Source organism: Vidua chalybeata, chromosome Z, assembly GCF_026979565.1.
Source record: "Vidua chalybeata isolate OUT-0048 chromosome Z, bVidCha1 merged haplotype, whole genome shotgun sequence".
Taxonomy (NCBI): Eukaryota; Metazoa; Chordata; class Aves; order Passeriformes; family Viduidae; genus Vidua; species Vidua chalybeata.
In genome coordinates, this window is record NC_071570.1 from 41,242,402 (window position 1) to 41,256,043 (window position 13,642).

The 13,642-nt window shown below is 53.9% G+C and overlaps 1 protein-coding gene across 1 annotated transcript; it reads right to left on the reverse strand.

Moving 5' to 3' along the window:
* Positions 1 to 167: 167 nt before the first annotated feature.
* On the reverse strand, positions 168 to 1,630 carry MSMP (microseminoprotein, prostate associated). Its single transcript, XM_053931905.1, has 3 exons — positions 1,519 to 1,630; positions 742 to 850; positions 168 to 357 (listed from the first exon to the last, which is right to left on the reverse strand). The coding sequence occupies exons 1-3, from the start codon at positions 1,628 to 1,630 to the stop codon at positions 168 to 170; spliced, it is 411 nt and encodes a 136-aa protein (XP_053787880.1).
* Positions 1,631 to 13,642: the final 12,012 nt, after the last annotated feature.

Sequence of the window (13,642 nt, forward strand, 5' to 3'; positions counted from 1 at the left end):
GGCAGAAGCAAGGCTTGGTACCATGGTGCGTGGATAGTGGTTTCCTTCGAAGGTGCCGGTGGTGGTGCCTCTACAGGTTGGGTGGGGCAGGTCTGGAGCATGCGGGCGGTGCGCTCTGGAGGGGGGAGGGCGGCGCCGAGGGGCGTGGGGCGCTGCCGAGCTTCTCTCTATCTGCTCAGCCCCGTACCCAGCCCCTTGTTCACCAGCGGCTCGGGGGTGCTGGCCGAGCCCCACTCGTGTTCCACGCTCTTCACACACGGCAGGCTGGGGTTGGCCTTCTGCACTACCGAGATCTGGCAGGTCTGTGAGTCGTAGTGGGCCTCGCACCAGTCAGGGAAGTCGATCGGGTGCTGGGTGCTGTGGGAGAGGACACGGTGCCATCAGTACCCCTGATTAGTGCCAGGGGGCTGCTGACTGGGCTGGATGGCTTCCTACTGCCAGCCCCATGCACAAGGTGTCTTCCAGACCAGCTCAGGCAGACTGAGACACGGCTCCTGGCCCATCTGGGCATCTTGCTGTGCCGAAACGCCCTTTCCAACTGTCCCAGCTCACCCCACCACCCTCAATACCCTGGTGGGGTCCTGCTTACCTCTGCCTCTTGTTCCCCAGGACCTGGTGCCCCACTGCCCTCCCAAGGCTCTGATATCAGCTGCATTTGCAGCCACCAGACACCCACTGCTGTAGATGCAGGGGTGCTGTGGTGGGAGGTGACAGCCCACTCCAGCCCGGCCCCTCACTCACGTCTCACAGCAGCCCACGCCAATGGGGTCCAGGCAGGTGCAGAGCAGGCAGTTGGTGCTCAGCCACGATTCCCCAAGGGAGAACTGTTTCCCTTCGTACTCACAGGGAGCTGCAAAGGAAACAGTGGTAATGATAACACATGGGTCTGTGCTGAGGGCGACTGGAAACCTCCTTGACAGCCCTGTGCCCTGAACAGGAGCAGATGTATCATGATGACCACCTTGTGCTATGGAAGATATACGGTGGTCTATCCACCATCCTGCAGGTATGGAATGCCCTGTCATCATTCGTGGTGATGTACCCATCTCATGGTATCATCTCATGGTGCTGTACCCATCCATCCTGTCCTGGCCCTGCCTTGTGACTTTCACCACTACCCAGTCGGTCTAGAGCAAGAAGCAAATGGCTCTTGCTTCCCTGGACAGGATAAATTCAGTGCCCCTTAGGGTCTGGGCATTTCTGCAGCCATGGGAGGAGACAACAGAGGGATGATGAGCCGCCTTCCTCCCTTTGCTACTAGTCTTCCACACTCGGCCCCAGCCAGGCACCTGCCAGGAGCCTTCATGGCCCAGAAAGCTGTTTCTCAGCCAGAGCCCTGGGGAGCTGTTCTGTGGTTTATAGACTGCTCCTTCCACTCGCCACTGGCCCATGATCCCATTCCTGAGCTCAGCACAGTCCCTTCCATACTTCTCAGGCTTAGGGAAGAGCCCTGCCATGCTGGGAAAGCTGAGGCCTCCTCTTCCCATTAGCCTCTTCCCATCTCACCTCCCGACTTACCTTTAGCCTGGAAGTAGCATTTGGCCTGGGAGCCTGGCAGCTGGAGGAGGAGGGAAAGGAGCAGGCAAAGCCTGCCCCAAGCACACCTCATTTTCTGTGCTTGCATGGCCATAGATGGTTGAGCTGGACTTGTTATCTTTGCTTCTCTATTGCCTTTGCTCCTTTGCCTTCTCTTTCTCTTTCTCCCTCTGTGCCTTTTTAATGCTCTTCCCCTGATCCCAATGAGAGATATTTATAAAGTTCAGCTTTACGACCCTGGCCACCAGCTGTGCCCCACTGGAAAAGTTGTAAAACTCATTTCCTGATTTGAAAGCCATGAAAACAAGAGGTAGGATCAAGATTTTTAACAAGCTGTGAAAAGCTGATTCATGCCCTCCAGAAATTTCTCCAGTTGGAAGCCCCTGTGGGTGCAAGGCTCTACAGCAAGGGGATATCCAAAGGTCCCCAGCAGCGTTGCCCTCTGCCGTGTGGTAAGCACGTAAGCAGCAAGCACAGGAGACCCTGGCTCTTGACCAGGAGAGCTCCAGGTTCCCCTCTGGTCATGCTGAGCCGTCACTGCTCCTTCACAGCAAGCCAAGGTTTTGGGACCATCCCATCTTGCAGTGACCAGAGCAGCACAAGCATTCTGCTAACAGTGTGAGATGCAAATGGCACCATCCTCGTTTGGGGATGGAGGTGCTGGCACCCACTACTGAGTACAACATCATGTCACTTTCACCCCAGCCTGCACTGGAGCTGTGCCAGGTTCATAGCCATGCATGGGCAGGGGATGGGAACAGCAGGTTTAAAATCACAGAATCACAGAATCATAGAATATGCTAAGTTGGAAGGGGCCCATCAGGATCACCATGTCCAACTCCTGGCCCTGTGCAGGACACCCCAAGAATCCCAGCATGTGCCTGAGAGTGTTGTCCAAACGCTTACTGAGCTCTGACATATTTGGTGCTGTGACCAGAGCAGACAGTATAGCAACTGCCTCTGATGCATAACAGGAGAGAATGAACCGGGGCTCATCTGAGCAGTGTCCATGAAAGGACTGTGCCTGTGCACCTGGAGTACTCACAAGGTACTGGGGTTGAGCATCCTCTTCCAGAAGCTGCAGACTGGCCCCAGCAGAAGCAGGAAACAGGAGGGATAAAATTGGAAGGCAAAAGTGCTTTTGGGCAACAGGTAACCTGAGAGGTAAACAAGGGACTTGGCTGGAAGCAAGGACCTGTGGGAAGGTGCCATATCACCCAGGGTTGTGCAGGTGGACCTCACAGACCCTCACCCAGAGGGGCTGCCTCTGTATAGAATGATAAGGCTGTTATCAGGTGGCAAAGTGAACTGATGTGCAAGAGGGAGGAGGTCAGAGCCCTGGGAGCCACGTGGCCCCGGAGAGCTACAAGCAAAGGGCTGACTTGCCAAAAGAAATTCACAGCCCTTGTCAGAGGTGCTGCCAGCAGCAGGAAACAGGGCTCTGGGGATGGTCCAGCCGGGGGCTCAGCCAGCGCAGGGCCATGCCGGCAGTGAGGCAGCATCAGCAGTGGTAGCATATGTGGGTCATCTTCCCCTGCATTAAGCTCCCTGTTTCTGAGAGTTTGGGACAAATTTACACCTTGACGCGTGAGGCTCAATATCCCTTCCAGAATTTGAATTGGCATTCACTATTATAGCTGGATATTTTTCTTATCCCTGTAAGTGCCCAATCCCTCATTGAATCCTACTAAATTTTGGCCCGAGCACTTTCCTGTGGCAGTCTAATTAAGCACAGAGTGAGAAAGAAAAATGCTTCCTTTTATCCGCTTTATCCGCTTTGGATTCACCACCTTTGGATTTGAAGGCATAGTTCCTTCCCTTTGGTGCTCTGGGCCCCTTTGCCATCCCATTGTATCCATCTCCTGCAGCTTGTGCTCTCACTGCTGAGGGAGAAGCCCTGGCTTTGCATCCCTTCTTCCCCTTAGAAAATTACCCCAGCCCTGTTGTAGTGCCACGGATGATTCTGTGTCCATCGGTGGGGTTGCTGGATGGCAGCGAGTGTGGGACCTCTTAGGAAAGGCTGATAACAAATCAGAGAAATGCTGGGAATGCCCTGCTGACTGCTAGGCCATGAGCTGGGATGGTGGAGTGTATCAGTGAAAAATGGAACTTGCCCTTTGGTGCTGAGTTGTTACTATATAAGGAGGATAAAAGCGCTCGTTGTCAGAGCAGTTAATTAATATTCCTATTGTATGTTTGGAAAAAGAAGTCTGGCATGCTAATAACTGCAATGAAATAATCCATCATTGTTTCATCAACAAGAACAGCAAATGTTAAAAAAAAAGAAGTGGTGAGTTTCACTCATAGGCCCACAGGATTTGGACAGGCTTCCAGAAGAGTGCTCAAAACCTGGGGTGAGAGCATCTCTTGGCTGTGGGGAACGGCATTGCCCCTGCTCCATCAGGGACATGGAGACGCATTCTCAGGATTTCTGTAGCCATTATGGTTCATTAAATAGAAGAGTAAAGCTACAAGTCCATTAATGGCCATTGGATTTTTCATCAAAGAGCTTTGCTGGGAAAATGTAGAGAAAAAGAGGAGTGTCAGGACACCTCTTGGCACACTGCAGAGGGACCAGGGCAGTGGAGCACTGTCCACACTGTGACTGTGCATAAAGAAAGGAGCTGATGGTCCCCCATAGCCTGTTGACCCTGCTATTCCCCCTCCTGACCACTTTTCTTCCTCCACTTCTGCATTCCTGGGCACCCACCTGTCCCCAGCACACACAACCCCATGGGTGATCCTGAGCATTTTGGTCCAGGTTGTACAGGAGGGAGCTTGTAATTTGGAAAGCAGTATTTGCAATTGGACTTGGTGCTTCAGAGCTTCTGCCTGGGCTCTTGAGAGTACTGTGGCAGGAGGAGCCAGCCTGGAGGAGGTTTTGCTGCAGAGACTGAAAGAAAACAGCTGCTTTTGGTCTCACATCTCGGGGAACAGCTGAGGCCCAGGGAAGAGCCACAGAAAGGATAAAGGAGCTGGAAAAAGTGCCTCTCTAGAAGTTCAGTCACTTTGACTTGCCAGGCAGAGCCCAAGAGAAGGGATCACTGCCTGTTTACATGCCAGTGAGGAGCAGTCACCATCTTTGAGTATCCCAGGACCCCAGAGAAGGTCACATCCATGTGTCAGCATCCTCCCTCCAGGACCCAGCTCTCCTGCCTGGGCTGGGTCTCACTGTAGCTGTGTCTGAGAAAAGCTGAGTGCTGCACCCCACCGAGGGCACAGGTTTGCTGGACTCCTCTCCCAGCAATCCCTCTGCAGAGCAGCGGAATGCCTAGTGCCAGGGATGGGACCCCATGGATGGGGGTTGAGGAAGAGCACCCAAGCCAGTGCTGCTGGGATGAGGTGACAACAGCCCACCCCAGCACCGCAGGAGGCTCAGGGAGTAATAAATCATGCTGGACAAGTTGCCGTCAGCAGAATCTAGGAGGGCTATAAAACCTGAATCTCCTGAGCCTTCAGCTGGAGTTGCAGCTGCAGAGCAGGAAGCAAACAGGATCCTGGCTGGCATTGTGAAAGCAAACACCATAAATCTGAGGAAGTGCTGTGATTGCTGCTTTAGGCACTGGGGAGCTTGGCTCCTGGTGGCCCCAAGGTATTTTATTTTCTCTCTGAACAAAAAAAAAAAAAAAAAAAAAAAAAAAACAAAACAAAAAAAAAAAAAAAAAAAAAAAAAAAAAACCAAAAAAAAAACCACACCAAAAAATTCCACAACCCCAGTTTATCACTGGACCAAACTGCATTGATGCTGCTGTGAACCCTGAAGCAGCTTTGGGATGTGGGCACCTTTCCTTACCCAACACCTTGAGGATGCAAGCAACAGAGTACCCAGGGCACTAGGGCAGGTTCAGGTAGATGCTGGCTCTGAGTGATGACCATTCATGAATGCTCACTGCTCACCGACATGGCCAGATCCTGGGGTCTGCTCACCTCTCCTCACCTGGGGAGAGGTGAGCAGAGGGATGAGGAAGGGATAGGCAGTCAGGAGCTAGGAAGGGAAGAGCAGGTAGGGAATGACACCTGGCTCGTGGTATCCTTCATCCCACAGCTGGCAAGACAGATAGGGTAGCTCGCAGAGGCTGGAGTACAGCCCCACCAGCAATGAGACTGTTGCTCCAAAAAAGGGGACAAAATAGAGGGGATGTGAGAAGAAATTGATGTCACCTTACTCTGCAGACTGGCTGCCTGCTGGATGAAGCTCGATGCCGGTGGAGAAGTATGGGCTGCAAGGCATGCTGGCATGCCTTGTGTTTTCCATGGGTGTCCCTGGCCTCAGCACTCACACCCTGACCCTCCTTGCAAGGAAGAGGTGTTCTGACCCTAGAGGCTGGACACAGCATTTCACAGGGGCTCTACAGCTCTGGTTGGAGGGGGTGTGTGGGTTCCCTGCTATGGGACAGGACCTGCTGTGGGATGGTGTCTGCAGGTCTTCAGTCATGGGATAGGCTCTTATGTCCTGGGCAGTCCCATGCTGTGGTTCACTCAGGCTCTCATGCTCTCTTGTCCTCTCTCGCATAGTCTCATCCTCCCTTGCTCATGCCCATGTTCCATTCCTTTGAGACTTTCCCAGGTCATTTATCATAGCTGTGGCTGCTCTGCATCAGGACAGGTTTTAGCATCAGTGGGTCAGCCATGCATTCCTGCTACCCTCAGCCCTGGCAGGCTGCCGGCACCCACCCTAGCTTTGCAGCACCCTGGGTATCCCAGCATGGGTGTGCTGCAGCCCATGGCTCTGCCTGGGCTCTTCTCAAAGAAACATGCCAGGAGGTCACGGGGTGTTTAGGAAAACAGGCCTTGGCATTTGCTGGCCATACCAGGAAAATAAAAACATCCGGGCAGGCAGCCTTACAGTGACTGTGAGAGGCCGGCACTCCATAAATCCCCTGGAGCAGGTGCTTTGTAGTCTGCACAAGGAAATGAGCATATTATTCAGTTTGGCTTAAACCCCGAAATGTTTCCTGTCCTGTGAGTCAGAAATAACCCTAGGAGATCATTCCTAGGCCACGCAGAAACCGCACCAGCCAAAAAATGCCAGGCACTTGTTGGCCTGAGGACTTGCCAGGGAGGTCAATGGTCCAGGTCCCTCGTCTTGGAGGAGACTTGCTGTGGCAGTGTCATGCCACCAGCACTGACCTCAGCATATAAATGGCCTGGAACATGAGGATTCACAGGGGAGTCCCATACTGGTCCTGGGCACATTGCTTCGTTGGGATGCAGGGACAGAGAGAACCCCAGGAGATCCTGAGGCTTTCTATGTCCTGGGTGGATCCTGCAGATCTCTGGCCTCACTGTGGTATCCGAAACAGGGATCCTCCTGCACGGTGCATTGGCTGTTTTACTGGCACCCACAGGGCCATGCTGGGGTGATATCCTGCTCTAGGGACACTCTACAGGAAAAGCCATGAATGGTTGGTGGCCTCATGGTGGAAGAGACTACCTAGGCATGGCACCGGGACCCCACATACTCCGCCTGGGGATCCCAGAGAAGTTGGAAGGGAAAGCACTGCAGGAGCTGTGTCTGGCTTGGCACAGGCAGAACCCACCTGAAGGGGTTCATGGGTGACTCTTCCTGTCCTGGTGCCCTGCAAAGACACTCCTAGGGTCCCACCATGGGTCTGTGGCACAGAGAGGTGTGAGTTCTAGAGGCTCTCCCCATGGACATACAGTGACAACCCTTGTCCTGAATCAGGGAGGTGACACAGCTGCCATATTTATCCACAATTTTCCCTTTAAAATATTTGCCTTTGCTCTATTTTTTCCATTATTGGCACGCAAACTTCAAATCCGAACAAGGGAGCCCTTCAGACTCCCTGGACAGCAGGAGCACAGGAGGCCCATATGTGAAAAGGTCACCCCATGTATATGCACCAGTCCTGGGTGCTTTGTGCCCACCTGGTCAAAGCCTCTCTGACCTTCTGAAGGTGTTACTCTCCTATTTGGGATGGAGTGGCACTGTGAGCACTGGCAATAGAGACTCCAGCAGAAGCCTGACTTGCACTTGAGTAGAAATGTGAGTCCTCGGTGGTGCCTTCTCCATCCCTGCCCTCTTTCCACACAGCCTCCAGCAGGAAGGGGCTACTGCCCACCCATGCCAGACCTCCCCGTGACCCAGTGCTGTTTGTGCCCTGGCACAGCAGTGTCTGCACAACTCCACCTGGCCCTGGCAGTGATGACTGTGCTGCAGGCACTCACTTGTGTTGCCTGCCATGCTCTTTACAGTCACCTCCTGAGGCTGGCAGGTTTCTGGCTCTACTTTCAGTATGGAAGTGAAGGAGCTTGGCAAGGTCCATGGCCTTGTGCTGCTGCATGCCAGGAAGTGGAAAAACAATTGTCATCTCTGTGGATCAGGGGTTTGGTTATGCTTGCCAGGGGAACATGGAAAAGAAGACTGGAATCTCAGGGGCGTGAGCCCCCCAGGGCAAACAAACATAGCTGTGTCCTCGGTGCCATCATGATCTGGTGCAGTCCTAGGACCAGCATGTGTGTCACGAACAAATATTTGAGATCACTTAAAAAATCACTGGCAAGGGTGTCAGCAAAAACCGAATTTAATATAAAGTGGCAACGTAGCAAAGTTCATTGGCAAGATTTATTACTAGACAGTTACGGCACATTGAGGAGAAAAAATGGAACAACAAACAAAATCCAGGCAATCAAAAGAGAAATGAGGCGAGAACCATCTAGAGTTGTGTTTGTGCATATGTATGTGTGTATGTGTGTGTTTAGGTGCATGTGACAAAAGGCCAGTGAGGGCAACTTAACAACTTAGCAAAAGAACAACACTTTAGCAGCCTTTAACTTAGCTTATAAATTATGACTTTACCTTACTTACAGGCCTAAGTTACTTAGATCTGAGGTACTTAAACACCTAAGAGAGCAGCATTTCTCCCAGATTTGCTATAGCCTATGCACAGGGGCATGCACACAGACAGAGACGGTGCAAGCAAGGTATCTGTGAAAAATTCCCCTGAGAGGTCAGTGAAATGCTAACTTCGGATGCCTTTGCATCTCCTCAACAGGCAAAGGGCTGAGCCTCATGGACTGAGGGTATCAGCCCCAGATCCATCATTGTTCAAGTGATGCTCAAGTACAGCAGACTTGAGTTTGCTGGCTCTGAGAGGCCCCACTCAGAGGGAGGTGCTGGCCACAACCTGCTGTGGTCCAGGGCAGCTCAAAGGGTCTCATTTTGGACTGCTGTTTGCAGGGAGGCAAGAGAGTAGACTTTAGTTGTAACAATGTTTCATCTTTGCCACAGTTTCAGCCTGCACTTTATTTAAATATCTGAGAACAGCAATGTTCTTCTGTTCCGGGAAGAAAAACAGTTGCCAGCACTGTTCATCAAAAACCCAGGAGCTCTAACTGCTCCAGCAGTTCCTGGAAGCAGGGAGTGTTTCTGATAAGCTCAAGAAGAGCTGAGCACAGGTGTTGTTTTTCAAGGTTCAGGCCTAATGAGCATTTCTCAGAATTCAGTGCAGCCTGGAAAAGGGGGGATGCATCACCATACTGGTGATGGACTGCTATGGACCACCACAGATAGCCATGTACCACTACAGACTAACAGGACCACGGTGCTGGGTACAGCCCAGTGCAAGGAAGATTGTCATCCCAATTGGGATGCCAATAAAACTCAGTGTGAGACCATGGGATAGGGAATGTACAAGGGAGTTAGAAAAACCCTAAGGCGTGATAAGTCTGTGTGTATGGTGAGTGTATGGTGAGTGTATGATCTGTGTATGGTCTGTGTGTATGGTGTATATAGTGTGTGTATGGTGTGTGTATGGTGTGTCTGTGTATGGTGTGTGTTTATGGTGTGTGTATGGTGCGTGTATATGGTGTGTGTTTATGGTGTATGTGTATGGTGTGTGTATAGTGTGTGTGCATGTATGGTGTGTATGGTGTGTGTGTATGGGGTGTGTATGGTTTGTGTGCATGTATGGTGTGTATGGTGTGTGTGTATGGTGTGTGTGTATGGTGTGTGTATGGTCCGTGTGCGGAGTCGGTGCGGTGTCCCCGCGGTGTCGCCGCTGGTATGCGGCTCCTTGGCGGTGGCCGGGCCCCCTCTGGTGGCTCACACCTGCACACACGGGGTGCCGCCGCACCCACATTCCCCGTCACGGGCATCTGACGCACTCCATCCCTCCATAAGCGAATCCCCACCGGCTTCTCCCTCGTTCCCTCCACTGCTATTCTTCCCCATTTCTCTATTTTGTTTTACCAGAGTCGTTTCTCCGCTGGCGACATCCTGCCCGCCGCAGGTCCTGCAGGAGCAGCACCACCTCCCGGGGAGGTCGTTGCAGGAGCTTTTCCCACTCAGTCTGTTATCAGCCCCTCTGTGTCCCCTTTGCCCCCGGCCTGTGCCACCGGAGCCTCAGGACAGGAGCCACAGGGCTGGTGTTATGGTTTGACACTGGCGCAATGCCAGTGCCCCTATGAAAATACACTTTTTCAATATAAATGTTGTGAGATGTTACCAGGAACAGAGCAGAGCAGGCCTAAGCTTAATAACAAAGGAAAAAAAAAACTTTATTAAACTACTGCTACTATAGAAGACACACACACTAAATCTAGGATGAAGACCTTCTAAAACCTTCCTCCTCCCACTTAATTTCTAAAACAACTGCTATGAAACATCACCTGGGCTTTCTGATTAAGTTGCTACTCTTCAGATAATCAATACTCAGTCCATCAAGGGAGAGAGGAGTCTCTCTTGCACCATAGACCCCCCAGGAAACACAGTTGCCACCTCCTGTGTTTCCATGTCACACATGGCAACCGCCCGGAGAAAATCTGCCAGTGTGACACTCTCCTTTCCATGTCACAGTGCTCTCACCACAGTGCATGGACAGACTCCTCATAGGGCTCCTTTAAGGATGCTTTGCCACGGACCCAAAGAAACAACAGTTCAGCTTCTCATCCTGGGACTACAGTCCCCCCCATTTTCCCCTGGGGCCAAGGGTCTAAGAACAGAGATCATCTTCCTGAAGACAGGAGGCATCACCATTCCCTCCTCAGCTTTTCTCCATTCTTGCCATTCCTGTGCTGGTTGTTGCTGAAGCAGGTCTCTTTGATTCACCAGTGCATGCCCCTGAAATGCAGTCTCTATTGTAGGATAATTTGGTTCAGTCTATGGCTAACAAGAAAAGTCCAGCCAAAAGCTACTCCATCATCTCTTCCCACTTAAAAATTTCTTCTAACATCTCAGGTCCCGGACTGTCTCTCTTCCAGGAGGAGTAATATTTTACAAAGCCTTCATTTCCCAGGAAAGGGTTAAAAGTTCACCTGAAATCTCTGCCCAGAACTCCAACTCCCCCACTGGGCATCTACCCCCCTTTCTCCTTCTCCTCTGCTGGCAAATCTCCAGGTGCCGTCAAGCTCTGTCTCCCTCTGGGCGGGGGGGGGGGGGGAAACAAAGGCATCTCCGCTTCTCTCCACCCTTCCATCTGCAGGAGTTGGCTTGATTCCAGTCCTTCAGCCCCCTCAGCCTACCTTGACCAGGCCGCATGGCTTCCTCTCCCCGGCCCAGCCTGTGGCTGGGCAGGGGAAAGTCTGCACCCTCCGAGTACTGGAACCAAAGAGAGAGTTCCCCTGGGAGTTCTTGCTTTTAGCCCGCTGTGTTCTCAGAGGCGTGTCCATACCTTCAGTGGTCACTCTAGGTGCCAATATCCAAACCTGACCACTGATTGGTTTGACCCAACTTCCTGAGAAAATTCACTTCCATGTCAAACCACAACAGCTGGTCTGGGGGTACCTGCAGGGTACAAGGTGTGCCACATCTGTGCCCCATGAACAGGGGTGATTTCTCTGACCCTGTGTTCTCCAGTGGGACCATCACCACCCCACCATGCCCAACCCCACACTCTGTGGGGAAGCTCTTCCAGATCTTTCCAGCTTCTCATTTCTGGATGTAATCGCTGTCAGTTGGATTTCACTGTCCTTCGGCTCAGGCTCTGCTGCCAGCTCCATACCACACTGGGCCGAGGTATTTATAGCTGGCAATGCAATCTGTTTGTCTCGAGTTGTGCCGGTCTGGGGGAGCCGAGCTCTGTGACCTCAGAAGCATCACTCCTGGTGGCGACATCTGCAGTGTGAGTGTAGGGACAGCGAGAAGGACTGTGATTCCCGGCAACTCCAGAGGTGGAGGGACCCATGTTGGGGCATGCTGTGGTGCCATGCCCATGGTGCTGCTCTGCTCTGGTGGCCTGCCCCAAAATCCCGGAGGGGACTGCGACATCCTGCCTGCCACTCAGCACAGCATCCCTCACGGGTCTGAACCACACAGGACCTTGAAGGGCCAGTGGCACCGGCAAGACCTGCAGGGCCACCGTGCAGCCAGTGCGCTCCCCCATGCTCCCACACACAAGCATCCTGCCCCACACAGCTCTGACTTGTGGGGAAGGGGCTGGCACCACCCCCAACGCCCCCCTCCAGTCTCTATCGCCCCCCACCTCTGCCCGATGGGAGCAGGCAGCAGGCTGGGAATGCCAGGAATGCACCGCAGGCATGCTGCCTCCACCAAGCCCCCCTTGCCCCACTGAAGCGTCCTGTAAACAAACGCATAGCACCTCTGTGTCCCTTCTGGCTGGGCGGCCCCCCATGGCAGCCCATGACGTACCCTTAGGTCCTTCCCAAATCCCCGGGAGGACCGGCAGCCCCGCTCTGCCCGTGTTATCCCAGTCCCACGGCACCATGGGGGCTTGTACAAGGCTCACTGCACCCTGAGCGCTCCCTTGTGCTCCACTCATATGCATCCACCCTCCTACCCCAGCAGCCCACAGGCCTGTGTCCCATAGCAGAGGGGTTGAAGCCCCAAAAGCTGCATTGGTGACATGCCTGTGGCATCCAGCTCCCTGCCATCCCCTGCCCTCATCTCCCCCTGCCCCATCAGGGCTCACGTTGGCCAGGTCCTGGTGGCATGGGTTCCAGTGCACCCTCCACTGTTGGGGAAACACACTGGATCTTGGTGACATTGGGCTCCCCAGGGCATTCCAGTTCTCAGGGTCCAAATCCCCAGGTGCCTCCCTGCATCTCAAATCCCCGAGGTCATCTCCAACCTCCTACCCTTTCACCAGGGGAGATACCCAAGTACAAAGCACTGGAAGCCCCCACAAGGGAGGCAGCCAGATACCGGGCAACCCCTCCTGAGAGCCTGATTCCTCCTTTATCCAACAACTTAAGACCTCCCAAAAATCCCTTTTGAGGACACTCACACCCAGGATATTCCCTCCCCTTCCAGCTGGCTGTACCCCACAGCTGTGTATCCCTTCATATCCTCGCATCCGTCCCCAGGCTACCCCTTTGCACCATCATGCACATCCCCCACACCCCAGTGACTTCCCCAAACCCTGGGGACCCCCAGCATGAGACATCCCCTCCCCAGTCCCTAGTCATTGGGGTACCCCAGAACCTAGATGCTCTCTCACTGCAGCTCCCTGAACCCAGGTACCTCTTTCTCAATCCCCCACCTGATGGAGACACTCCAAACTCTAATGCGCCCTCCCCAGTTCCCCTCACGGACCCTAGATTCCATGTACCCCTCTTCAATCCCTGCCCACTGGGAGCCACCGCCTCTGAGGACTTCCCTCCCTTAATCCCCCGATGGGACCCCTGAGCCCGCCCCCAACCCCTCCACCCAGAAGCCGGGCACCCCACTCCCCTGCCCCAAACCGATGCCCTCTTCTCCGATTCCCCCTCACTGCACCTCACCAGAACCGAAGTACACCTCCCTCGGTCCTCCACCCACTGGGGACACCCCGAACGCGGATGCCCCTCCCTACCTCCCCTCCCGGACCCCCTAAAACACGGGTACCCCCTCCCTCAGTTCCTGCCTACTAGGGGCCGCCGGATCTGGGGACCGCGGTCTCTAACCCCCCGCTGGGGATCGCGTAGCACTTCGCCAATCTGGAAGGAAATACGCCGAACACCCCGCCATCCCCCCACCACCCCAACCAGCGCCCCCCTCGCCGCTAGCCCCACCCCTGCCCCCCCCCTCTCCGGGGACACCGCCCCCCGCCCCGTCGCCGTGCCGCCCATCCCCGTGCCCGTCCGGCCGGGCGGGGACCGGCGGCGCCGCCCCCCCGGGGGAGGGCGGTCGGTGGCGGTCGGCAGGGCG

What these genes read in the sequence shown, in the direction of transcription:
- MSMP (XM_053931905.1), bottom strand. Translation starts at nt 1,630, where the DNA reads ATGGCCATGCAAGCACAGAAAATGAGGTGTGCTTGGGGCAGGCTTTGC. An exon ending in ATGCTACTTCCAGGCTAAAG is followed by an intron (nt 851 to 1,518) that starts GTAAGTCGGGAG and finishes TTTCCTTTGCAG; the next exon opens with CTCCCTGTGAGTACGAAGGG. An exon ending in GGCGTGGGCTGCTGTGAGAC is followed by an intron (nt 358 to 741) that starts GTGAGTGAGGGG and finishes CCTCTCCCACAG; the next exon opens with CACCCAGCACCCGATCGACT.